The sequence below is a fragment of the Onthophagus taurus genome, chromosome 3, assembly GCF_036711975.1.
Source record: "Onthophagus taurus isolate NC chromosome 3, IU_Otau_3.0, whole genome shotgun sequence".
Taxonomy (NCBI): domain Eukaryota; kingdom Metazoa; phylum Arthropoda; class Insecta; order Coleoptera; family Scarabaeidae; genus Onthophagus; species Onthophagus taurus.
In genome coordinates this window covers 15,668,193-15,694,339 of record NC_091968.1, presented here as the reverse complement: position 1 = coordinate 15,694,339, position 26,147 = coordinate 15,668,193, and the positions used below count along the sequence as shown (strand labels likewise).

At 33.4% G+C, this 26,147-nt stretch overlaps 1 protein-coding gene across 1 annotated transcript; it reads right to left on the bottom strand.

Annotated features, from left to right (window-relative positions):
* Positions 1-6,434: 6,434 nt before the first annotated feature.
* Positions 6,435-11,062, bottom strand: LOC111419014 (uncharacterized). Its single transcript, XM_071195234.1, has 3 exons — positions 10,592-11,062; positions 9,443-9,655; positions 6,435-6,476 (listed from the first exon to the last, which is right to left on the bottom strand). The coding sequence occupies exons 1-3, from the start codon at positions 11,060-11,062 to the stop codon at positions 6,435-6,437; spliced, it is 726 nt and encodes a 241-aa protein (XP_071051335.1).
* Between the last annotated feature and the right edge of the window lie 15,085 nt (positions 11,063-26,147).

Here is a 26,147-nt window from a genome sequence, read left to right as displayed (position 1 = left end):
TGTGTGACCCGCGTGGGATAGATCGTGAGCGGGCATAAAAAATCACTCACGCGCACATCTCTAGTCGCAGGTTCAAATCCCACTGCGGCGTGCTGCGGCGGACGCTTTTGGTTTTTTTATTTATTTTATTTTTTTCATTATTCTTTGTCTTTTATCCGAGTCTAATGATTATCAAGAAATATTAAATAAATCCAAAAATAATATCAAAATTCGGGTATTCACACGGATGCTAGATGTCAATCAGTATTTATGAATGTCAAGTATGGTTTTCGACAGATGTTTTAAGACAACTTGTCGTCAAACTTCTTATTTATTAAATTATTTTTTCCAATTATACTGAAACGACACACGACACGTCGTATACGAAGTTCGCACCTTTTGTTACCGACAAAAAAAAAGTGGCAAAAAAACGTCTGTATTTGTTTAAAAGGGTGTCTAGACATCAGGGAAAAAATAAAACATTAATTCCTTAGTTGTGCGTTAGTAGTTCAATTTATGCAGACGTGAAATTCAGTTAGTAGAAATTTGAGTGAGGTAATATTAAAATTATTAAATATTCATTAATAATTTATTATTATTATTAAAAATGAGTGATCAACGTCGTAGTGGAAGAAAATGTTTCTATTACAATTGCAATTTAAATGCGAGAAATTGTAATGAACTTAAATTATACGGGTTTCCAGTTAAAAACGAAGGTGTGTGTGAACAGTGGATAAGAAACGTGGGAAACATAAACTTACTTGAATTGACAATAGAAGAACTAAAAAACAAATATATTTGTGAAGTACACTTTAGTGATTGTGATTTCATAAATGTTACAACAAGAAATAGATTAAAGAAAAATGCCGTACCACAAAATTATAAAAATCATATAGACTCTGATGCAGATAGTGACAATTTTAAAATGAATACTCCTGAAAAAACTTATAAAAAAAATGAATTTCCGACAATGTGGTCAAATCCACGGCCATCAACTTCTCAAACAACTTCGCCTGTACGCTTAGAAACAAAGTATTTAGAAGAATTCTGCGAATTTGAAACACCTTCGAGAAAAAGAAATTATTCTGGGGATATAGAATCTATCAAAGATAAAAAGATTGCAAAACTAGAGAGATTAGTGAAACATCTAAAACACTTATTAAAAAGTAAACGAACTATAATATCCAAACTTAAAAATAAACTAAATACTAAATCAAAACTTACAACCGAAAATCTATTAAACAATTTCAATTATTGTACAAAGGCTTCTAAAAGTTTAGTACGTATGCAATTGTTGCATAAAAAAAGATGTAAATGGGAAGTAGGCGAGAAACAACAGTCGCTATCGCTCTTTTATTCCAGCCCGAGTGCCTACCGTACAATGAAAAAGCACATCATTCTTCCTGGTCTAAGTACCATAAGACGATGGGTAGGCTACGCAACCATTTTGCCCGGTTTCAACATTGCCATAAAAAAACAAATATTGCTCAAAACTCAGACAATGGCTAAAATGGAAAAAGTTTGCGTCCTCTGTTTTGATGAAATGTCAATAAAAGAACTTTTAGAATACTCGAAGGCTCTTGATTTGATAGAGGGTTATGAAGATTTAGGCTCCTTAGGACGACGTAATCTACATGCAAAGAAAGCAATGGTCTTTATGATTCGTGGGTTGTTTGTAAAATGGAAACTGCCGATTGCATACTTCTTTACAGAAACAGGAATAAAAAGCGACAACTTAAGAGAATTAATTATCAACGCAATAGATTATGTGGAAGATTGTGGTTTTCTTCTAAAAGTTATCACATGTGATCAGGGACCAGGAAACACTTCATTAATGGATAAGCTAAATGTCTCTAAAGATAAGCCTTATTTTGAACATAAAACCAAAAGAGTGTTTTGTGTATATGATGTACCACATCTATTTAAAAATTTTAGAAATAATTTAATTGATAGTGATTTTGTGTATAAAGTGAACAATAAAATAGATGAAAAAACAGTTATTTCGTTTAAAGATATAATTGACGTGTATGAACTTGATAAAAGATTAAATACAGCAAAAGCGCTTCCAAAATTAACGGATATTCATATCAAACCTAACGCCTTCCAAAAACAATCTGTTAAACTTGCAGTTCAAATATTAAGTGGCAGTGTCGCAAATACAATTAGAACGTGTCACAAAACCGGGGAACTAAAAAGCAGAACTTGCTTAAATACAGCCAATTTTGTTGAGCTTCTCAACAACACTTTTGATTGTTTAAATTCAACACAAAAGTTTGACAGCAATCCATACCGCTGCGCTTTAACGGAGGAAACTACTTTGGTTAAGTCTTCATTGCTAGATGCAAAACAGTGCGTATCAAATTTGTGGAAACTACACAACAATAAATTAACTAGACCAAAATGTTTCGCTGGCCTTGAACAGACAATTAATGCCGCGTTAATGTTGAATAAAGATTGTGTTGACGAAGGATTTCAGTACATTCTGACAGGTACGTAATTCTAATAATTACCAAGTGTATTTTTTATATAGTCATTTTTTTACATATCAGGGAGGCTGAATCAAGATGTGCTGGAAAACTTCTTTTCGATGATACGTCAAAGAGGTGGTTACAACAGAAATCCTAGCGCCCGCTTATTTCGTACAACATTCCGTTTGCTAATGACTAACTTATTAATGAAACCACCTGCATCAGCAAATTGCGAAGAAGATGAAGATAACTGGCTTCGACAATTTGATAGTTGTGCCTCAGATGTAGCTAATATTTCCTGTTTTTCAAGTGATGATTATAACATTGATGTTTCCATATCTGATCTACCTTCCTCCTCAACAAATCCGACGCAATCGTCTCTTGTTAAAATTAAAAAACGACAGAGAGTGACATTAGAGGACTGTGCTATAACATATTATGCAGGCTACATATGTTATAAAACATTAACAAAATTTAACTGTACGAAATGTGAGAGTGTACTAATTAAAAATAATACTGAGTTAGTGGATAGGAATGAATTATTAATATTAGAAAAACAGTACGTGAACGACAAACTAACCGGAGGCCTAAAATCTCCAAGGTTTGAAGTAGTGATGTTTACAGAAATGTGTCTTCTTACCCTAAATTCTGTTATGGACATCAAACCACACATTTCTAATGTTTCTACAGTTATTAAACAACAGATAGAAAAAAATAGAGAACGTTTTCCAACCATGTATAATAATATATGTTCAGAGCATTTAAGTTATTTTATTGATTTACTCGTAAGAGTAAAATTATATAAATTATGTAAGGACGCCTGTAGAAAAGCTGCACCCACAGACAAACCCCATCCAAAAATACAAATTTTTAAAAATACCTAACCATGTAAACATAGAAATATATAATGTTAATATGTAAATATGTAAATATATAAATATGTAACTGTGTAAATATGTAAATAGGTAAATAGGTAAATATGTAATTACAGTGAAATTCCCCACTAGAACTTCTATATCTCGAATTATCCTCTAAGGCCCACCTTTACCACCTCTTGATAAATTTAACTGATAGATAAATTGGCCATGGTAATTATCTATGGGTTAAATTTATCAAGAGGTGGTAAAAGTGGGCCTAAGTCGAATAATTTTCGTAAGCTCAAACGTTTGACTAGGTTTCATATGTGTCCTTATCTCTCTAAGTCGAAGTTCACAAACTCGAATGTCTCATGTAACTCGAACTGAACTACTATGGAATTTCTTCAAATTTTACTTCGAATTTACCAAAGAATAAAATATTCGAATCCGTTTTGTAAGTAATTTTCTCAGGCTCAGAAACTACAAACTCTTGAACAATAACAAACCTAATGTTCTTATTGTTTCAGAATCAGATGAGGGTAATGATAATCTTGAAAATGAAATACTTATTGCTGTACCTACATTTGATGAAGCTTATTCCTATCTTAGAAAGCTTGAAACCTGTGTATTATCAAGAAAGAATGTTCCAAATAATATTCACAATCTTTATACAGGGTGATTCATAAGTAATGGGCCAAATTGTAAATGTACGTTCAGGAGGCCAAAATAATAATATTTTCATTAACAATAATGGGTCTTAGTCTGCTCCTTACTGAGGATACAGGATGTTAAAGCGAAAAAAATAAAATAGATTTTTGTTAATAGATCAGCTACTTTTCTACATAATGACTCATAGTTGACTTATAGTTTTTGTAAGGGTAAACAATAATGTGTGAGAGGATTTGAGTTAACTCGTAGATGTCGCCACATGCGCCGTATGAATTAGATGAAATCAGCTACAAATTTTTTATCGCTCATTATTTTACAACATACTTGTTTAATTTGGATAGCCCCATCATTTCTGTAGAAAAAAGCTATACTTCTTTGATCTTGAAAATATTAACGATTTTCGAGATATTTGAATTTTACTAATTCACTACACTACATTTCACGGTGGTCGACGTAGCATTAATCTGTTAAGACACAAGCATGGCATGGAATGTTGACATTTACCTAACCGTAATTGATAATTGATAACAATATTAAACTGAAACCATAAAAAAATTACGTAATAAAACAATTTATTGTACGCCAGTTAATAAAACGAAATACAACATTAGAACAGACTTGAACTAAGACCACTTACGACAACTGTTATCAAAACCTACATGTTAATGTTGTGCGTAGTTAAATTAAATTTAAGCTTAATTATGAGCTACTGCAAAAGGTTTTCAACATGACCACCACCAGCATTTATACACGCATTTAACCGTTTGGTTAAGGATTGTCTGACTTTAAAAAATGTAGCAGGATTATTTCGTATTGAATTGGCTGCATCTTGAATTCTATTCCATAACTCGTCTCGTGTATTTATAGTAGGTTCAGCATAGACCATTGATTTCATGTAACCCCACACATAAAAATCAAGTGGATTAAAATCGGGACTGCGAGGTGGCCACTGAAATTCACTACCACGTCCAATCCAACGGTGAGGGAATGTTTCATTCAGATGTTCGCGCACAGCACGTGAAAAATGTGGAGGAGCACCGTCTTGCATGAACCACATATTTCTTCTTAGTTGTAATGGAAGATCTCCCAAGAGGTCGACTAAGTCATTATTTAAAAAAATTAAATATGACTCTCCATTTAAATTAGGAGGTAATTCAACTGGGCCCAGTAATGTATTGCCTATTACACCGCACCACACATTTATTTTAAACTCGTGCTGGAAATGTCTATCTTTTTTTAAACGAGGGTTTTCGGTTTCCCAGGCATGACTATTTCGCCAATTAAAAACTCCGCGTCTGGTAAAGGTTGCTTCATCCGTGAAAAGAATGTTATTTAGGAATGTTGGATTATTATTCAATTTTCCTTTTAGCCACTGACAAAATTGAACTCTGATTCGATAATCTGTTGGAAGTAAATTTTGCACAGGTATAAAATGATAGGGATATAAATTTTCCTTGTGTAAAATTCTAGTCACGGATGGTTGGCTTATTCCAGTTGCTGCAGACAATCGACGAGTGCTTATTTCAGAATTTTGCGCAATTCTTACCAAAATTTCATCTTCTTGCTGCGGAGTGATAATCTTAGGACGTCCTGTATGATATTTTGGACGAAATGAACCTGTTTCACCCAATCGATTATAAATATTTTGAAATATCTTCCCTTCTGTAAGGGTACATTTCACGATATTTTCTGGATGCTGCTTGCCCAGAAAAACGTTCTTGTGCGTAAACGCATAACATGTCTCTCATTTCTTCGTTTGAAAAGTGATTATGTCTTGGCATTTTGATTTATGTTAGGACAAGAATGAATCAGTTTACTTAACAATAAAATGTTTTAAACTATTCATTAAACGTAAAAGCTCATTGACGTTTCATAATTCATATGGCGCATGTGGCGACATCTACGAGTTAACTCAAATCCTCTCACACATTATTGTTTACCCTTACAAAAACTATAAGTCAACTATGAGTCATTATGTAGAAAAGTAGCTGATCTATTAACAAAAATCTATTTTATTTTTTTCGCTTTAACATCCTGTATCTCAGTAAGGAGCAGACTAAGACTCATTATTGTTAATGAAAATATTATTATTTTGGCCTCCTGAACGTACATTTACAATTTGGCCCATTACTTATGAATCACCCTGTATTTAATAGAAGATTTTTTCGACAAAGAGCGGTTGTCCACTTTAAGCCAAAAGAAAATGACGGATTACTTTATAAAACTTGATTAATTTTCTACTTCCAATACTATTAAGGTTTCTGTTTTAAATATACGTATTAGAAAAGTACATTTCTAATGTTTTTCTTTAGAGCTAAAATTCTACTAATTTTTCTCTAACTCGAATTCTCCATAACTCGAAGTTTTCTTCCGCTCCCTTAGTGATTCGAGTTAGGGGAAATTCACTGTATGTAAATATGTAAGTATGTAAATATATTTTTAGAAAAACTTAAATTTCAAATCAAATTACACTAGGCTTTAAATCGTAAACATCGCGTGGTACCTAATTAAGATAATATAAAACTTGTTAAGAAGATTAAATTACGTACGTAAAAACTATCTATATAATAACTACATACTGCTGATCTTAACATTCATAAAAAATGGATCTTGAATATCTAATCTATTCTATAAATTCGTGAACACACGGAAAATATTGTATTTACCTAAAAACAATGCTTTTTTTTGCAAGACCATGTGTCTGTGGCTAACGGTGTTCCGACATGGCTAGACATGGCTGACGCTCAATGGCTCCACACTGACTCTGATTGAGCCAGACGTGAAATCAGCTTGAGACGAAGGGAGACATGAGATCGGTTAATTGCGTATCTTAGCACTTGCAATTAAACTTGAACTAACAACAACTTTTAAGAAAAATTAAGTTTTACATTTATTTTAAATTATTTATAATTTTTAACTATCTACTGAATAAATTATTACGTTTTAATTTTGTCACTTTTTAACACTACATCTATACGCCAAATACCTAACCATTAGTTTCACTTTTAACTACTGAAATGGTTTAAAAGACAACTAAAATTAAATATTTTCGCCTTGATTTAGGCTACCCCACATTACATCCTTTGTTTCCAAATTTTAACATTAGGTGAGCTATCTATGTATATATAATCAAAGATATAACACTCGTTTTAGGCTTCATTATTCAGTCTATAAAAAACTATCACTTCGATAATACTTAACTCACAAGTTATTATTTAGAATCTGTAAAGGCTTGATGCGCGACAAGCTTAGACTGATACGCAAATGAAAAAAGAAAATACAACTGAACAATACACGCGAACGGGATTCCCCGAAATCGATCGAAAAAGAAAACGAAATAACAAGCAAACGTTAACGTAGACCCACAGTGCTGCCAAAGAGTTTATAACGTAATCAAAATTATTTTACGTTAAAGCATATTTTTTAGTAAAAAAATATATATTTTTTTTATTTCGTTAATTTAGTTTCATTGGTAATGAAGGTTCTACCCGCCTGTAAAGCATTTGCTCGCGTCGGGGAACCCCGCTAGCGTGCGAGACACATCGAATCTTATACACTGCTACATTTCGATATTCGTTATAACTTCGATTCAAAATTATTGCAGCCGAAGTCGGAATCGGAGGTGTAAAATCAATCGAAAGTTGCGACCTTTCGGAGTCAAACGGGTTATAGCGTAGTAGTAACATGCTTCTATCGAGCACATCGATGTGCCGCAATGTAACGATACTGGTTGAATGCTGGCCCATGTAAAATTTGGGGGGTTCTCTGCGGTGCAGCGTTCAATACGTGTTTAGCCGATTGTCCGACTAAAACTCAACCAGTGGCGTGGTATACTATATGTGGCGTGATGTGGTCCATGTGGCCCGAGTCTCTACCGTAAGGCGACGCGCCGCCAATGAGTTGCCCGACAACGTCTTGGCGGTCTTGGCTCTGGTAACATCCCTAGTTCGCACCACAATCGCAGTAGCTTAGAGATGTTGAAGAGGGGGGATTCTATCTCAAGCGAGTGAGGTACTCTCGGTCACGGTACACATACAAACGGTATGCTATTGCGCACGATCGCTCTTTCTCTGTTGCGCATTGTGACGTCATGTTCGAGAAAGAATTTTAAAACCATATAATATAGTTTATTTTATACGGTACTTTAAACTTGTTTAAAGCAGCCCATACACGACGACTCTTGCAGTGTCGCATGCAGCGACGCCAAGAGTCGAGACGCATGAAGCATCGTGTGTAGGGAAGCGCCAGGACTCATGCGACGGCATCGGCAGCGGCGACGGTGACGGATTCAAGACCGTGGCAGGCTCCCGCGCCTTGCAAGAGTCAACGTGTATGGGCTTGCGACGTGCATACGACACCGAAAGTACCCCTTTAGTTTGTTTCCAGCGTCCACCGAAATGGCATCGTTCGCCGAAAGTGATTTTTGGGAAAAATTCATAAACCTTTATAGAATGTACCCTTGTTTATGGGACACAAAATCAAAAAATTATATAAACAAAAACATAAAAACTACCGCCAAATAAACTTGAAAAATTTACAAAAGAACGATTTCCGCAGGAAAATGCAGATTTCGTACAAAAAAAAATTCATACTTTACGTGGAAACTTCCGCCGCGAGTTGGGAAAAGTACGGAAATCGTTAACGGCAACTGGACGAGGGCAAGATGATGCATATATACCGAAATTATGGTATTATGACCATCTATCTTTCATATCTAATACTGAAACGCCGAGACCAGGACGTTCAAATATAGACACTGAAGAAGAAGAATAAGAAGAAGAAAATGAAAATGAAACGCAAAGTGAGGTAATCATAAGTTCTATTATTATATTTTCACCACGCAATACTTCTATAATTAACCAACTATTCAGCAATTCAATAACGCCATTTTTTCTTGAAAAGGAACACTTCCCACGCTATTAAAATATTGTTTGTATTTCGACCTTGCCTCCGTGGTTGCGAGTGTTGTAGGTCTTGTCATTCTTTGTAAAGGTGTGTGTTAATTGTCGTTCTACCCTCCATTGGCCGAGCCTAAGTTCGCCTACCTCAACATCTTCCTCATCGGCGTACCTAGGTGGTATGTAGTATTGCTTTCATCCCGAAGAAAATTGTGCGAAGCACAACAAGCCAAAACTATACAATCCACCTTATCAACAGAAAGAGATATATCCATTTTAACAACACCAAAACGGGACGACATTATCCCAAATGCATTTTCCACAATACGGCGTGCACGAGATAGTCTGTAGTTAAAAATGCGTTCATCGGGATTAAGTTTTTTTCGGGGATATGGTTTCATAAGATTGGGAAGGAGTGGGAAAGCTTCATCTCGCACAAACCCGTAAGGAAGCGTAAACTGCGTTCCTTCCACGTTCTCTGGTTTTGGCAAATTAAGCGTGCTATTTACTAACTTGTCATAGAACGTTGTATGGTAAAGAACACCACCATCAGATACCCTTCCATTCCTACCTGTCTGCACCATAATAAATTTATATGTGCATCCACTACAGCCATTAAAACAATACTAAATTTTCCTTTGTAATTATAGTAGATGGATCCGCTGTTAGGAGGCTTCACAATGTTTATATGTTTTCCATCAATGGCTCCCACACATGTATCAAAGTTCCATCTTTGTTTGAATTCTAGAGCGATTTGTTTCCATTCTTCTTCGCACTTTGGGAACTACAACAAGTAATTATTATTCAACAAAGATCTCTTTGTTTTAATGAAAATGTTTAAAAAGCATTCTAGCACTTACAGTAGTATAATGGTACTTGTGCTAACAAGCGACTAACGAAAAAATGATTTAATTACAATTTTGTTCATTTCAAGCACATTACGAGAAAAGTAATTAATAAGTCTCTAATTATTTTAGACACTACCTGACGACGAGAAGACAATACGCTCTGCAAGAAGTAGTCCTATATTAAATATTGGAAGTCCGCAGACACCTTTGTCTACGAGTTCCCTTGAAGTAGAACCCATCAAAAAGAGCAAAATAAAAAAAAATCTGAGAACGAATTGATAGGCTTAGCCAATGAAGCATTAAAAAATTTTTGTTCTTCCAATGAAATTATTGAAAACGATTTCGATATAGCTGGAAAAAAATACGCTGCTGACCTTAAAACTTTAAAAACTAATATCAACGAATAATCCTTGAAAAATAGTAAGTGATGCTATGTATTATGCAAAACTAGGAATGTTAACAGAAACTGCGTCAGTTACAACAGGACCATCTAATTCAGGACAATACAACACAGAATGGCGATTCAATATGCATGCAATGCCACCACATCATACAATGTCACCACATACACAATTTACTGATTTAGACAGGGCTACCTCAAATACAAGTCAGGAACTATTAACATTTAATTACAATAAACATGTAAACTAATGTATGTATTTTTTTTTGAACTAGATTATAATTACTTGGTTATGTTAAAAATAAATAAACTAAAAAAACCTAAATTAATAAATATCAGGTATTCAAAAAATTACAATCTATTTCATAAATCAAGTTTTCAATGACACTCAATTTCAATAAAAACAAATATTTTCAAAGTTAAAGAAAGTGATTTTTGGCTCACTGATAATATATAGAGGTATACTATTTACCTTCATGTATGTTTTCTGAAGTACTTTGTAAATGGCATCGCACGTTTCTGGAATAATCTTGCCTAGCAGCTGGGGCGAAATTATCGTTGAAAATTTCAAATCTTCTAAACTATTTCCTGTAGCCAGATATCTGAGTGTCACAGCTAATCTAACTTCAGCAGTCACTGCAGCTCTCATTACCGTATCCTTCTTCTCAATTAGTGGGAGTACCAGTGTTAAATGTTTTTGAAATTGTTCAGAACTCATTCGAAGGAAATTTTTATAATCAGTAGGCTCCGTTTCTTGTAGCTCTCGCAGCAAATTTGCGATGCCGAATTTCTTCTTATCTTTTAACCATCTCTTGCACCATATTCGTTTAACTTTATTTTTAGTTTTTAATCTAATTGCTAACGCAACTGACAACAGCACTGGCAATGTGAAATTAATCCACGTACCATTACTGGTTGACAAGCTTTGTGTGGCCCTATACATTGTTTAAGTTTTTTATCTATCTTGTTTGAAATATAGAGTTCATCTAAGGATATAACACAAAGTCGATCTAGTTCTTTAAAATCTATGGATTTTTTTCCATTAAACTGACTACACTTTTCATTATTCCGTGGCTAACATCAAAACCGCTAGCCCAGCTTCTCATTGTTGACATAGCTGGTAAAAGATAATTGTTGGTTCTTAAATATCTGTATGCTTTAGGACTGACACTTCGTAAAGAAATAGCAGACGTAATGTCTTGCGATGACCAGCGAATTCTCATATTTCTATCAGGATGTAGAAGCTTCCTGATCTGCCCTGGACTAAAAACTTGTAATAAGGCAGACTGGTATTTTAGTTTTGTAATATTTTCAACTTCTTCATTTTTTTTTGAAGTTGGTTGTTCTGGGTTTCCAGAATTTCTACCTTCTTTTTAAGTTCGATAATCTCATTTTCTCTAAAAAACAAATTCTGTAAAAACAAACATTTGTTGTTCGTTTGAAACAACAAATTCTACAACATATTTTGTCTAAATTAAGTGTAAAGAAATATATCTTATGACCTTATTAATTAATTAATAGTAAAAAATAATCTTTTTCTTCTTACACTTTTAAAATATACTTACTGCAACTTTTGTTGTTCTGATTGCGCTACTTGCAGTTGAGTGTTATAAATATCTGAAGATTCACATCACACAAGACCACATCACTTGAACCTAGTAGTCCTTTCCAAGTGCTTAGAGCATTTAAAATATCGTCAACTGCTAACCTTCTTGTTCTTTTAACCAACCTTTGGGTTCTTTCTTCAGATTTCTGATTTTGATTAGCAGTGTTTGAACCTCTAGGTATATTAACAGTAGAAACAGCATCAGGTTTTAAGTTACGCACATTTTTTGGTGAGTAATTTAAAAGCCTCTGCTGCAATGGTATATCAAAGCAATTTTCTTCAAAATGTATTGAGCATATAGTTGCTAAAAAACAGAAACAAAAATACTATTGGAAAAATAGGTATTTATATAACCTATCAAAATGAAAAATAAATAAATGGAACTTACCATTTTTAAGATTTAATTTGCCTGCACGCCGACACGCATTAATCCATTTTTTTGCTAATTGTTCGTTTTTTGGAAAAGTGTAATATATCTATTAGTATACTGTATAGTTTATATGTAATATAAACTATACAGTTTATATGTAATATAAACTATACAGGCTTATCTTCCGCATCAGAGCATTATACGGTTGTAGGATACATTATTCTGAAGCGATCTTTACAATAAAATTTTTTCGAAATGTTTATAATAACTGCACGGGAACTGTTTAAAATTCTCCGCTATTATCCAATAACGGACGATTTTGATTGACACAAAAAGGTTATTTCTCTCTCCATGTGAATCTATTGGTGAGTACACGTGAGAAACGTGTTTTGATCGGCGCGGCGGTCCGGCCGAGGGTTGAGCCGATTACCTGAATCTGATTTACGATTTGCCATTGGACGTCGAAAAACAGTTCCCGTGCAGTTATTATAAACATTTAGAAAAAAATTTATTAGAAAGATCGCTTCAGAATAATGTATCCTACAACCGTATAATGATGCGGAAGACACCGGACACCCTGTATAAAATAACTTACACAAAGCGTTTTTTGAAATTAGTCGGTACTATTACTATTACTTATAGTTTAAAACAAATATTCGCTCATATAGACTCCTTGAAATCAATTTAAATTACATAAAACAACAACTCGCATAAAGCGTCCGTATAAATTAGCCGGTAGACGAAGGGCGGTTTCTCGAATGTGAGGTAGGTGCTCAAAGCCAGTCGGAACAGAACGCCTATTCTTTTGGGCTTTGTATTCTTTAGCTTCTTTTGGTCTTTTTCTTACGTCTTCGCTTGTTATTAATTCAGCACCTGAAAATATTTTCTTCCTGGACGTTTTCGTTATATTATTAGCTTGATTTCCTTTTACGAGGTTTAGTAAAAGTGCTTCAAACGTGACCTCTTCCGTTTCAGCTGGTGTTTGTTTATGTTCTGCCTCAGGTTCTTGTTTTTCTATCAGACCAACATCTTCAGCTGATGGTGTATGTTCTTGCTGTTCCGTTTCCAACAATCTAACGCAGCCATACTCAACCTTTTTTTCCTTAGGGCCACCTACTTATGTTTGGTAAGTTACGCGAGCCGCAACATTATATACATAATGTAATAGTATTTTACACAATAAAAAACTAATGTATTTTTTACAATATTTATTTGTTACCGTTATAAATGTATTGTACTAAAATCCCTGTTTCCGAAGAACCGAAAAAAAGGCTAATTAAATTTAAGAAATTTAGTATTATGGATTAGGCTAAGTAGTTACGTTTTGTTATGATTTTCGTTTAGATTTAAGAAAAATTAGGACGATGTGCAAGAAAAAGGTAATTCATTGAATTCCATGACCATCAAATTTGACCTTGTCATTTACATTTTTGACAGGTATTGATTATGGCGATTTTTCAGACGATTTTAGATTCTAAAAACATGCGAGATCGATAGATTGTATCGATTTAACCCATAGGCCGCAATTTCATCCATTTCGGTATCATTTTTTATATCTAAATTCCAATTTTTCATTTCCAAACTTCAACATCAAATTACGACTTTCTCGAAGGAAATTGACACCCGAAAGCGCGTTTATCTAAAAAAATGAAAAATTAGCTACAAAATTACAGAATCTTAATCAAATTTAAAGTTTATTAATAATTTCGAATATTTCAAAATTGATAGTTATTTTCTTTAAAAAAATCAATTATTTTGGCCAACCTGTGTAATTTATAATTCCTGCCACTTAATCAACCAATCAGAGAGCCCAGATTCAAACTGAGACGATCAAATTTGGATATCTAAGATGCCTTTGTCTAAAAAGGGTATATAAGGCCGCGCAAATTGACACCGAAGAGAGTTCAATTTTGGCATGATTTTGGCTAGAGCCAAGCGTTGTCGAATCCATAGATAAGATATAATATATTTGTTATATAGATGGGCAACTATAAACGTTTGATTGAAATGCGCAATTAGTTTTGGATACTGTCACCTACAGCGCTGAAATCATTGGCAGGCGGGAAATATAAATTAAATTTGTTATTTGAAAGGTTTATCGATGATTTTTTACGAAAGCATTGCTTGGCGACAAAACTTTACAAACTGTGCAAAATTTTAAACACATTAAATTTTGTCGTTTACAATGTTTTACAAAAAAACATCAAAAAACATGACTAGGTATTAAATTATTATTTGGTACAGGGTTTATTAAAAAGTCTTTAAACGAATAACAAAGACTTTATTCTTTAATTTTTTTATTATTATTTTTACCACATCGTTTCCTTTTAATTTTATTGCATTTATCCAATGCTGCTTCCGCATCAATCGAGGTGTACTTATTATAAAGCAACAACAACAAATCGCTTTTTCTTCAAATCGCTAGCAACTCTTCCACTGTACACAATACAACGCAATCAAAAATATTAGTATGTCAAACCTGGTCAAACCAGTCAAACTGACAACTCAAAAAATTGCCAAAATGGGTTCTGTAATCGAAAGCAACGCCATAAGTGATAGTATCCAGAATTAAACGTATGTTCCCAACTTCATTAATACGAGTGACTGGTGCATGGTCGAATCTACGTAAAATTAACCTCAAATCTTCTAACCTAAGTCTGAACTTAGAATTTTTTTTTGACAACTCAATTTTCTTTATCAAGTAAAAGTTAACAAGTGTTTCTGAATTATCTTCGAAGAAATCTAAACCATACCTGAGTTCGAGTCCAATTTTCCATCCTCTTCCCGAAAGACCCGAGAACTAAATTTCCCAAGATTCCAAAACTTCTAATACCGAAGAATACCCATCCCTCAAGATCAAGGTCAGCCAGCCATTTTAACTGACATGTCACACCTCCGGAAAGAAACAAGATAAGTGAACATATTTCCTTATATAGAACTCTTTAATTTTTAACCATCGCGATTAAAAATCAAACTTAAAAGATACTCATAAAATTAACGCGTATAAGCTTTGTCTACGACAACACTCTTCTAAACGAGTTACCTCTTTCTTGCACAGACAGAAATTAGTTCGAAAATTTAAAAATTAGGTTAATAGATGTCTCCACGAACTTGCGACTTATTTTTATTCTCTGGAATTCATGTTCTTTTTGATTTAAAAATATATTTTTGTTCGTTGCGAATCAAACAAAATATTTTTGTGTGAATTATCGTTTTGTATAATTAATTTGTAAAACATTGGTTTGCATAAAAAGTTAATAATCGAACAAAACAAAACAATACAGTATTTAATAGTAAATATTACATTAAATATTATTTTTACACAAAAAACAATTAATGTGATCTTTGATACTGTGACAATTTTTTTACTACTTGAGACAAATCGGATTTGTAATTGGTACATGCTACCCTCAATACATCATCAAGATGAGAATCAGTAAGTCTATTTCTGTAAATGTTGTTCGCATATTTAATTTTTGAAAATGATGATTCACAAATATACGTTGATACGAACAACGTGAGCAGTAAAAGGGAACACTTTTGTAAATGTTTGAATTTTTCTGGTACTATTTCTGGTAATCAAAACTCATTGTACTCCTGGCCTTCTCTCTTTTCTTTAAAAATACCTTCCAAACATGTATCGTTCTTAAATTCGATATATTCATCAGATATCTTTGCGTAATCACATCCAAAAGACGCCAATTGTGTTACACTTGTTGTTTCTAAGTGCCAAGGATTTTCCACAAGCAACGGACAATTCTTGATATAACGAAAATACTGAAATATGCTCTTAAACTCATTGGATAAGGCAGCTAAATAATTTGCAAAAATCATATAATTTTCTTGAGAAATATGAATACCATCTTGTTCAGCTTTTATTATGGTTGGAAAGTTACGTGATATTTGGTTCTGCATTTCTTTGTAATAGATCTTTAATTTTTCTTCAAAAGCAAATACTTTATTCGCCATCTGCGAAATAATTTTATTTTCCCCCTGTAAGCTGCGATTGAGCTCATTAAGTTTTTCTGTAATGTCGCACAGGAAAGCTAAAAGACACCACCATTCATTATTTTCCAGTTTATTGTAAATTTTATTGTTTTGTTGCAAAAACAAAATAATGTTTTGCCTTAAAGAAAAAAACCGTTCCAGAACTTTTCCTCTACTTAGCCATCGCACTGAGGTATGTAAAGGAATGTCATTGTAATTACAGTTCATTTCTTCTAAAAGACTTTTAAATTTCCTATGGTTCAGTTCTCGTACTCGAATATAATTCACTATACTTATTACGATCTTCATCACGGCGTCTATTTCGGCAATGGAGATACGTGCTGCTAAGTTCTCTTGGTGAATGATACAGTGAAAGGATTTGTGAGATTTGTTAAATTGTATTTTATAATTATAATTTTAAATTATAATTTATGAAAAAGGCAAATGCCTTTTCTTTTAAATTAGGTGGTATGTTTTTCAAATTCATTTGTTAGTAATGAATGGTAGATATGGACGTTACTAATATCGATACAAATGTAACAAAGGACGTCACAGAAGAAGAAGTTATGTGCCACTGGAATGAATTTGACGTTGCAATGCTACAAACCGAAAAACATCCGGCAGTACAACTTCAAAGTAATTTCCAGGGTAACACTTCTTCTTCTTTGGAAATATAAAATATTCCTCCAAACACTATATCAGAAGTAGAGATTACCCCATTATAGAAGTAATTCCTTCGGAAGTTATTACGCAAAAACAATGTCAAAATGAAAATAAGTTGGGAAGTAAGTCTGATTATGCAGAGTTATGCACGGTATGCACTACGGTGTTACTTGATGCTTATTATACTTACTTTTATAGAATGGTCGAGCTGTAGGAGACCTGTTATTAAAAAAAGTTGTAACAAATCTGTATCAACGCAATTTGAAAAGTTGGCAGAAAGAAAGGAATAATTCGCCAAAAGTTGATTTCTAGCATTTCCTAGTAATTCACCATCTTCTATATCAAGGTTATCTTGGTGAATGATACAGTGAAAGGATTTGTGAGATTTGTTAAATTGTATTTTATAATTATAATTTTAAATTATAATTTATGAAAAAGGCAAATGCCTTTTCTTTTAAATTAGGTGGTATGTTTTTCAAATTCATTTGTTAGTAATGAATGGTAGATATGGACGTTAGTAATATCGATACAAATGTAACAAAAGACGTCACAGAAGAAGAAGTTATGTGCCACTGGAATGAATTTGAAGTTGCAATGCTACAAACCGAAAAACATCCGGCAGTACAACTTCAAAGTAATTTCCAGGGTAACACTTCTTCTTCTACCTCGACAGTATTTACATTTATTCCAGGATCATATGGAGGTATTTCTTCCTTTGTATTTATTGCTATGTTATGTAGCACTGCTGTAGCAACAATTACTGTCATTGCAGTTTCTAGTTTCAATCGGAGCTTGAGTGCAAGTACAGGAAATCTTCCCTTCCACACGCCATATTGCCGTTCCACTGGATTTCTAGTTCTTATTAAAGATTAATTATATAGTTCTTCTACTCTATTTCGGGTATTCAGCAAAGGTGTTACCAAATATTCGGTATTACGATATCCGCTGTCACCCACTAGCAAAGCATTACCAAACTCATTATTTTCAAACCTTTGCTTTAATAATGAATTATCAAAAATGTGTTGATCATGGCCGATCCTGGCCAACGAGTAACAATATCCAACATTTTTAAATTCACCGAGGACACAGTTTGAACATTCAATGAAAAAAAGCCCTTTCGATTCCGGAATGTCTCTGCACGTGGTCCACCTATAATTATTATCCACTCATTAACTCATATGTTTCGATTAAAGGAAATTGCTTACCTGGCGAAATAATGCTAATATGAGTACAGTCGATACTGCCTATTTGGTCACCAGTAGGCATACGTATATGAAGGGTATGGGGAAAGAACAAGGTATGTCCTTTAGACTAACAACGGAGTAACTTGAATGTTAAAGTTAATTACGCAAACTACTTAGCGATTTGGTTTTGCATTAACCACAAATAATTTAAATAAATCTTACTATATGTTTATTGTATGTCTCAACATGTAAATACAAATATTTTTCTTCAGTGTATCTGATAATAAAATAAAACTAATTCGAAGGTATTACAAATGTGAAAAAAACGAGGAATGTCCCCTATTCATGCGGTAGATCGGTAAAAAACTTGACAGCAACTGGGCCACAGAATTGCTTCAGCACCATTAAATCCTTAAACTTATCTTTATTTACTGGAATAAGATTTGCAACGAATATAAAAAATATGAACGTTTATCTACATTCATGGTCGTGAATATACAAACATATTTTTAATAGGACAGCGACCAATCAAAAAATAAAATTTATACTATTCTTTCTCTTACGAAGTTCAAATTAGGAAACCACAGATGGGTTGGTATCGTAGATGCAGCTTTGTCCATCTGTGGTTTCCAAATTTGAATTTCGTAAGAGAAAAATTAGTATAAATTTTATTTTTTGCTTGGTCGCTATCCTATTAAAAATATGTTTATAAAAAATATGTATTTACCGGTCATACAAGTCAGTTTTATGCATGCTCACCATTGTATAGTTTATCTGGTAATTTGAATTCATTTGGCAGTAAAGTGGCTGCTTCCATCTGAATTTTTCCCTTTATTACACTTTTTTTCCAAGAACCATTGTATGTATCTCTGTTAAGTATAAATCGACAATGATCGATTGTACAGAACACTTCTTTGGTTTTTTGTACAGGAAATGGACATTTCTTCACATACAGGTTCTGTAAAAACGAAGTCCAGCCCATTACCATATTTTGAGTGACTTCTTCGATAACGAATGACGACGGTTTGGTGCGTGATACCCTTAACAGTTCAAACCAATCATCTGGAGTTTCAATTTTCGTTTTTAAATTTATGTTGCCCATATTTTTGTCGCATTCCAAATATGAATGCCTCCTTTCCGGAAAAGTTATTTTAATGCTGCTTAGTTTTTTTATGTCATGTACTACATACAATAATAATGAATACAATAAAATTTTTGTTTTGCCCACCGGCACCGTCACAAAAAATGTGCAAATGCTTTACTGTATCAGGAACATGGTTAAATAAAAAATGTACTAAAAAGGATACAACTTCATTGGGGCTTTTCTTCGAGATGGTCTCTGGATACGTGTAGAAAATAGATTCTCCTGAGTGCAAAACGTGAATATTGAACGAAAACATTGACAATTGTCTTCGATAGTATACGTCATTCGTGGAGACATTTGGTAATGATATGTTCTTCTGGAAGTCCATCGCAATTGCAAGAAAATCAGGTCGTCGTTTTGCATTTAGGCGAGCATTCTTTTTTCGATCATAAAAAGTTTGAGCCTTTCTTTTGTGTATTTCATTGACCAAGGTGAGCTGTTTGATTTCGTCAGCATTGCTATCGGTGGATAATGTTCTCAATATGGCATGAAACTTATCGCATGTAGAACAGGTATCTGTTCTACAAATATATGTTTGTATGTATCATATGAAACGTTGACATTGGGATTCTTTTGTTGAAACATTCTAAACATTTTCGTAATGTTTAATTCTTCCGGAAGATATTTTTTTTTTTGAATCCGTTAGACTATAGTGAGATTGTCTTGCTCTAAATGAATTTATATGTCCCCAAACAGCCTCAAAATATTCCTCTTTTAGTTTTCGATGATTGACACTATGTTTCCCTCGTTGATCTTGAGGTGCAATGCCAGTGTCTTTCAGAGATTTCTGCAGGTACTCTAGTTTCCCTTTGGTTATGCTATGGACTGCTCGGAAAGCTGCAGCACACACTCCAATATCCTCAGAAGAATCATTTCGATGCACCCTTAATTTGTACGCAAATGAAGCTTGGTGAAAATTTGCATTTTCTGGTTTTCCACTACGGTGACGTTGCACAGGAATAATAGTTATTAAACCGCACAGATAAGCGTTTTGAGCATTGTGTGCTTCTAAATGATTGAAATTTTGCAGTATGTATTTTCTTTCTTCAGGTGTAGTTTTTTCATAGCATTTCAAGCGTTTACATTGGCAAGGTTTACCTTCTTCATGTGTCTGAAGCCTCAGTTTTTTCATAACCTCCGACACTCGCCCCGTCGTCTTACGTTTCTTATACAAATTATCCTCACGAATGTCACATTCACTACTTTCACTTATGCCAGATTCAAAGCGCCTAATAGGTGGCATGGTCAATAGATTATTATGTTTTTTAACGTTTAAGCAGGTAGTTGTTCTACAGTGAAAACATAAACACAACTGACGTATAAGCACGCCGTCGTCTAACCGACAAACAGAAACGCAAACACCGCCGGCAAGAAGGACATTCCTTGTTCTTTCCGAATGCGCGCGGACATTCCTTGTTATTTTCCCCTCCATGGATTCTAAATTTTAAAATAACTAAGCATCTACCCACTTCTTTCCCCACACAATTTACTCAGAAATCAATGAAATCAAGAACTTTCCTGTAGCATAGAATCTCAGTGCAAGGAGCAATTGGTCGATAGGAGAGATGCTGTGATTCCTAAAAATTCGATTATTTATAAATTATAAATTATTTATTTATTATTGTTATATTATTATTATGAAATACAAACCTGTCAGTTTGGAATTCTAATCTCGTCTCAATTTTAACCAAGATTGACAAAACTGTACTCTTTTTTAACCGAAATCTAACAAAAAAATCTTGGTCGTCTAAATCCTCTAAGTGGTTTTGTCTTTGTTTTATAATATATGGTCGACGTTTATAATGTAAAAGTTGGACAATATCCTCATCTTCAGCGCTTTCTAATAAATATTCATGTAAGAATTCTATTAAAGAGGTTTTCGAAAACAAAGCACACTGGAATGACAACTCACAAATCAACTTCACAAACTAAAGTCAATTATTTATATTTGACCAATCATGTTTTATTTTCGTTTCTAATGTCAACACTCAGGGGTACCATCTGTTTTCTATCTTAACTCGACATTGATAAACCGGCCCTAAAACCGATAAAAAAAATATAATATTACCTGAGTAACAAAAGTTTTCAATGTAAAAAACGATTCGGAATTGTCATTCTCATAATTTTCCCCTTGCGCTGGAATGACGACATTCCATGCATTAAAATACTTCTATATACAGGTGTATCTGAATGACTGCAACAAACTTCAAAGGGTGATTCTTTAGTGAATTTTAAGGGTACTTTGATATATGAACCATGGGCGACTTCGGCTCCCCTAAGGAGCTACACCCCTCCAAAAATGGCGGAAAATTTTGGTTTAATTTCTTGTTCTCAAAACCATAAACGCTAGGAAAATGAAATTTGGGGAATATGTTTAACTCATAATAGGGCACGTTTTGATCCTATTTGTACTTTCAATCTACCCTTCTGAACTACTAAACGTAACCACCCCCGTTCAATTTATGCCTAGATTTTTTTATGAAGATGATAAATACATTGGAAAAGTTTCAGTTAGACAGATAAAACTATTCTAAAACTTTTTTGTCTCTCTGATGTTCTTCTAAAAATTAATAATTTCTGAGAAAAAAATAATTAAGCAAACACTAACTGTTAAGCTGTATGGTTGTTAATCGAAAGTTGGAATGAATTTTGAATGAAAAAATCTTAGTAGGCTTTGCAATCTTTGTCAGAAATATTTTTAACGTTTAAATATCAGTGGTTTTCTTACTTTATTATTGTTTTATTTAAAATTTTGAAACGTCGAGTGAACGAGCGTAAATGCGATAGAACTTTATTCAAAAATTAATTTGAAAAACAATAATACTAGTAAGAAAAACTGACATTTAAACGTCAAAAATATTTCTGACAAAGATTGCAAAGCCTACTAAGATTTTTTCATTCAAAATTCATTCCAACTTTTGATCGACAACCCCGTTGTTTAACGAGCAGAGTTTGCTTAAATATTTTTTTCTCAAAAATTAGTCGTTTTTGGAAAAATTTCAGAGAGACAAAAAAGTTTTAGAATACTTTCATCTATCTATGTAAAATTTTTCTAATGTATTTACCATCTGCATAAAAAAAATTTTAGCTAAAATGCAAATGGGGTGGTTACGTTTAGTAGTTTAGAAGGGTAGGTTGAAAGTACAAATAGGATCAAAACGTGCCCTATTATGAGTTAAACATATTCCCCAAATTTCATTTTATTAGCGTTTATGGTTTTTGAGAAAAAAAAATTAAACCAAAATTTTCCTCCATTTTTGGAGAGGCGTAGCTCCCCAGGGGGGCCGAAGTCGCCCATGGTGCATATATGAAAGTACCCTTAAAATTCACTAAAGAATCACCCCTTGAAGTTTGTTGCAGTCATTCAGATACATCCTGTATATTTAAAAAATGAGTTGGAGTTGTACCTATATCCAGCCATCCACACTATGGCGAAAAAATTTTCTTGGGTAGATTACTTTAAAATTTAATTCTGTACATTTATTATAATAGATGAAAATTTTTTATTGTTAAAATAAATTTTTTAATGGATGGTGGTGTAGAACGTCTGCCATTAGGAAAAGAAAATATCATTGAATGAAGAACCTTTTTTGGACACTCACTGGAAATGGCCTATATTTCCTTATTACAAATTGTAAAGAAAAGTACTTCATTTCTTTATAGCAACCATTTCTTTATAGCAACCATTTCTTTATAGCAACCAAATAAACAATTAATTATTTATTAGAATAAATATTAAACGTACAATTATTAAGGTTAGAGAAGCTTATACTTGATGTACACTGTTGTAACTGTAAATCACCACATGTTAGTGACGATTTTGATAACACCTCCTGATGAACTCCTGATGAATCACTACATGCAGGAGCCAAATGTAATTCATTGGGTTTTACGACAATATCTGAGGGATTCTGGCATCCACTGTCTAACGATGATGGCTGATTAAAATTCATTTTCGAAGTCATTTTTTTATTGTTAATGCTTCCTTCTATATATCCTTCTGCAGTCGTGTTTGATCGCCATCCTTCATGACTTTTGAGCCTCCTGATGTCCGGTCCACCCTCAGCAAGAAAAGTAGTTGACGTTCGACGTAGGCAATGTCCAGTGTAACCATCTGGGTTGGGTAGATTCAAATAATGGGCAATTTTCTTCGGTATCTTGTAGAAACTGTGGATGCCCACAGGTTGCACGGTACATTTATTGTTCATATAAAATATGAAGAATCTTGAGTGATTGATATGTTTTGGGCGCAAGCTTACATATCTTCTGTACAGCTCAATTTCATTAATTCCTCCAATTTCCCTCGAAATGGTGAATATGCTCTTTTTCTTTGTCTTAGTATCATGGAGGGTAACAACCAAAACAGAGCCGGTATCCTCGATATCCTCCACATTTAACTTTCTTAGTTCGTCACTACGACAGGCACCATACAAATCGAAAATTAAAGCCACTTTATTTAATCAGTAGAAAGGTATCGCCAGACGCTTCTGTCAAATATTTTGACACATTATCCTCTGATAAAATTTTTGATTTTTTTTGGTTCGTATCCTTCGTTTTTGCGCTTTAAATATAAGTGCACCTTCGAATAATTCGATATGTCAACATTTTCTTTTACTTTCAACATACTTTTCAACATGGAAAATGTTGATCACAGCGAGAAAGATTTCAGACTTTCTGCCTATAATCAAATGTAAAGATAAAAATTGAAAATTTATAAATGTGTTCAGGGAAACTAACCTTTTCATGAAAAAAGCAAGCATAACTTCTTCATTACCATCTGTTACGTTCTTTGAAGTCCTCCAGGAACAGAAAATATCGTAGATCTTTTCATATTTATCTCTTGATTTGTGTGGTAATAAACTGGCAACAGCTTCAACCGCTAAGGCCGATATTTCTGAAGAATTGTTATTATTTCTATGCATTTTTACCTAAATTTCACGTGGTCGCATTTGCAAAATTTTTGTTTTCTTTTTTTTTTTGTTTGGTTGCTGTAGTGAGGGAAACGAATTTCACGTGGTCGCATTTGCAAAATTTTTGTTTTCTTTTTTTTTGTTTGGTTGCTGTAGTGAGGGAAACGGCAGAAACGACGGCATATATCAAGATTAGTGCCCGGTTTCTCGTACATTATAATATCGAATAGATATCGGAGCAATAGTTATCGGATCGATATCTTTTGACAGCTTGGCCGGTTTCTCGTACAAAAATGCATGTAGATATCGAACCGATATTGCGCTGTTGATCGATAACTATGGCGATATCGGTCATTTGGGTTTCTGAAAGGGTCGATAGTAGATATCGGACCGATATCGGATCGATAACTATATCGCATGCAACAAGCACCGATATCGACTCGATAAGTGTGATTAATGACAGTGATGTGTGTTAAAAGATTGCAAATTTTGATTAAACTGTTCATCCAATGCTTGTTTCTTTACCATATTTGTAGATATTTTATTTCGTTTGATTTTCTATTACTGATTTTCGTTCCATAACTAATTCCACTAACAATTTTTTATCGAAAGAAGTAAAATTCTTCGTTCGTTTCAACATAGCGCGCGTATTATCAAACTAATCGTTTTCGAAAAAAGGGATAGCCCAAATTTTAACAGATATCTTTTATTGTACGTTAGTATAGTCCTTTGTAAATTATTTACTTATTTAAAAAAGGAAATAATTTAACTTAAATAATTAAGTTTTTAGTTTCTCTTTTTTGTTAATTGTTTTTTTTTACTAATCATTTTTGTTATTATTTGATGATTTTTGTTTGTTAATTTTTATTATTATTATCAATTCGTTATCAATTCCTTGTCTTAGCAACTTTTTATTTTTGTTTATGTACTGTGTGTTTTATTAGTGGATGCTTCGCTGGGCTTGTCCCGTTTGAATCCCAAGTGTAATAAATAAATAAATAAATTATTTTACGAACTATTTGTTCAAAATTTTCACCGCCACCTATCTACGGGAATAAACAAGTAACCGATTTTTTGACAAAATCGTTCGATAACTATTGTATGCAATATCTGTCGATCAGTTCGTACCAGAACACCAACAGCCGATATCGACCTGTCAAAAGATATCGATCCGATAACTATTGTTCCGATATCCATGGTTATCGAACGATTTTGTCAAAAAATCGGTTACTTGTTTATTTCCGCCGATAGGTGCCGGTAAAAATTTTGAACAAACAGTTCGTAAAATTATTTATTTATTTAGTTATTACACTTGGGATGCAAACGGGACAAGCCCAGCGAAGCATCCACTACATTGTTTTGGTAATCCAAAAAAGAGAAACTAAAATTTTAATTATTTAAGTTAAATTATTTCTTTTTTTAATAATTAAATAATTTAGAAAAGAAAAATAACGTTACTAACGTATAATAAAAGACATCTGTTGAAATTTGGGCTCTTCCTTTTTTCGAAAACGGTTAGTTTGATAATACGTGCGCTATGGAGAAACGATCGAAGAATTTTATTTCTTGCGATAAAAAATTGTTAGTGGAATTAGTTATGGAACGAAAATCAGTAATAGAAAATCAAACGAAATAAAATATCCACAAACATGGTAAAGAAACAAGCATGGGATGAACAGTTTAATCAAAATTCGCAATCTTTTAACACACATCACTGTCATTAATCACACTTATCGAGTCGATATCGGCTTGTTGCATGCGATATAGTTATCGATCCGATATCTCCTATCGATCCTTTCAGAAACCCAAATGACCGATATCGCCATAGTTATCGATCAACAGCGCGATATCGGTTCGATATCGACATGCATTTTCGTACGAGAAACCGGCCATAGGAGTCTCTCTTAAAAATCGGTGATTTTTTTTAATCGATAGGAAATGAGTCAAAAGAGGCGTTAATGATAAAAAAAAGTGAGGAAAAGTGTAGTACTTACCGAAAAATCACTTTAAAGTTGCGATTTGACGTTTCTTTTTGGAAGTTCAAAGCAATGTTAAAATTGCATTTTCGTATTAAATCCTAACCTGAAATTGTTTAATTTATACCCACACACAAAATAAAAAGTTATTTTCACTAAACTTGTTGAGATTACAATATATTTTCGGA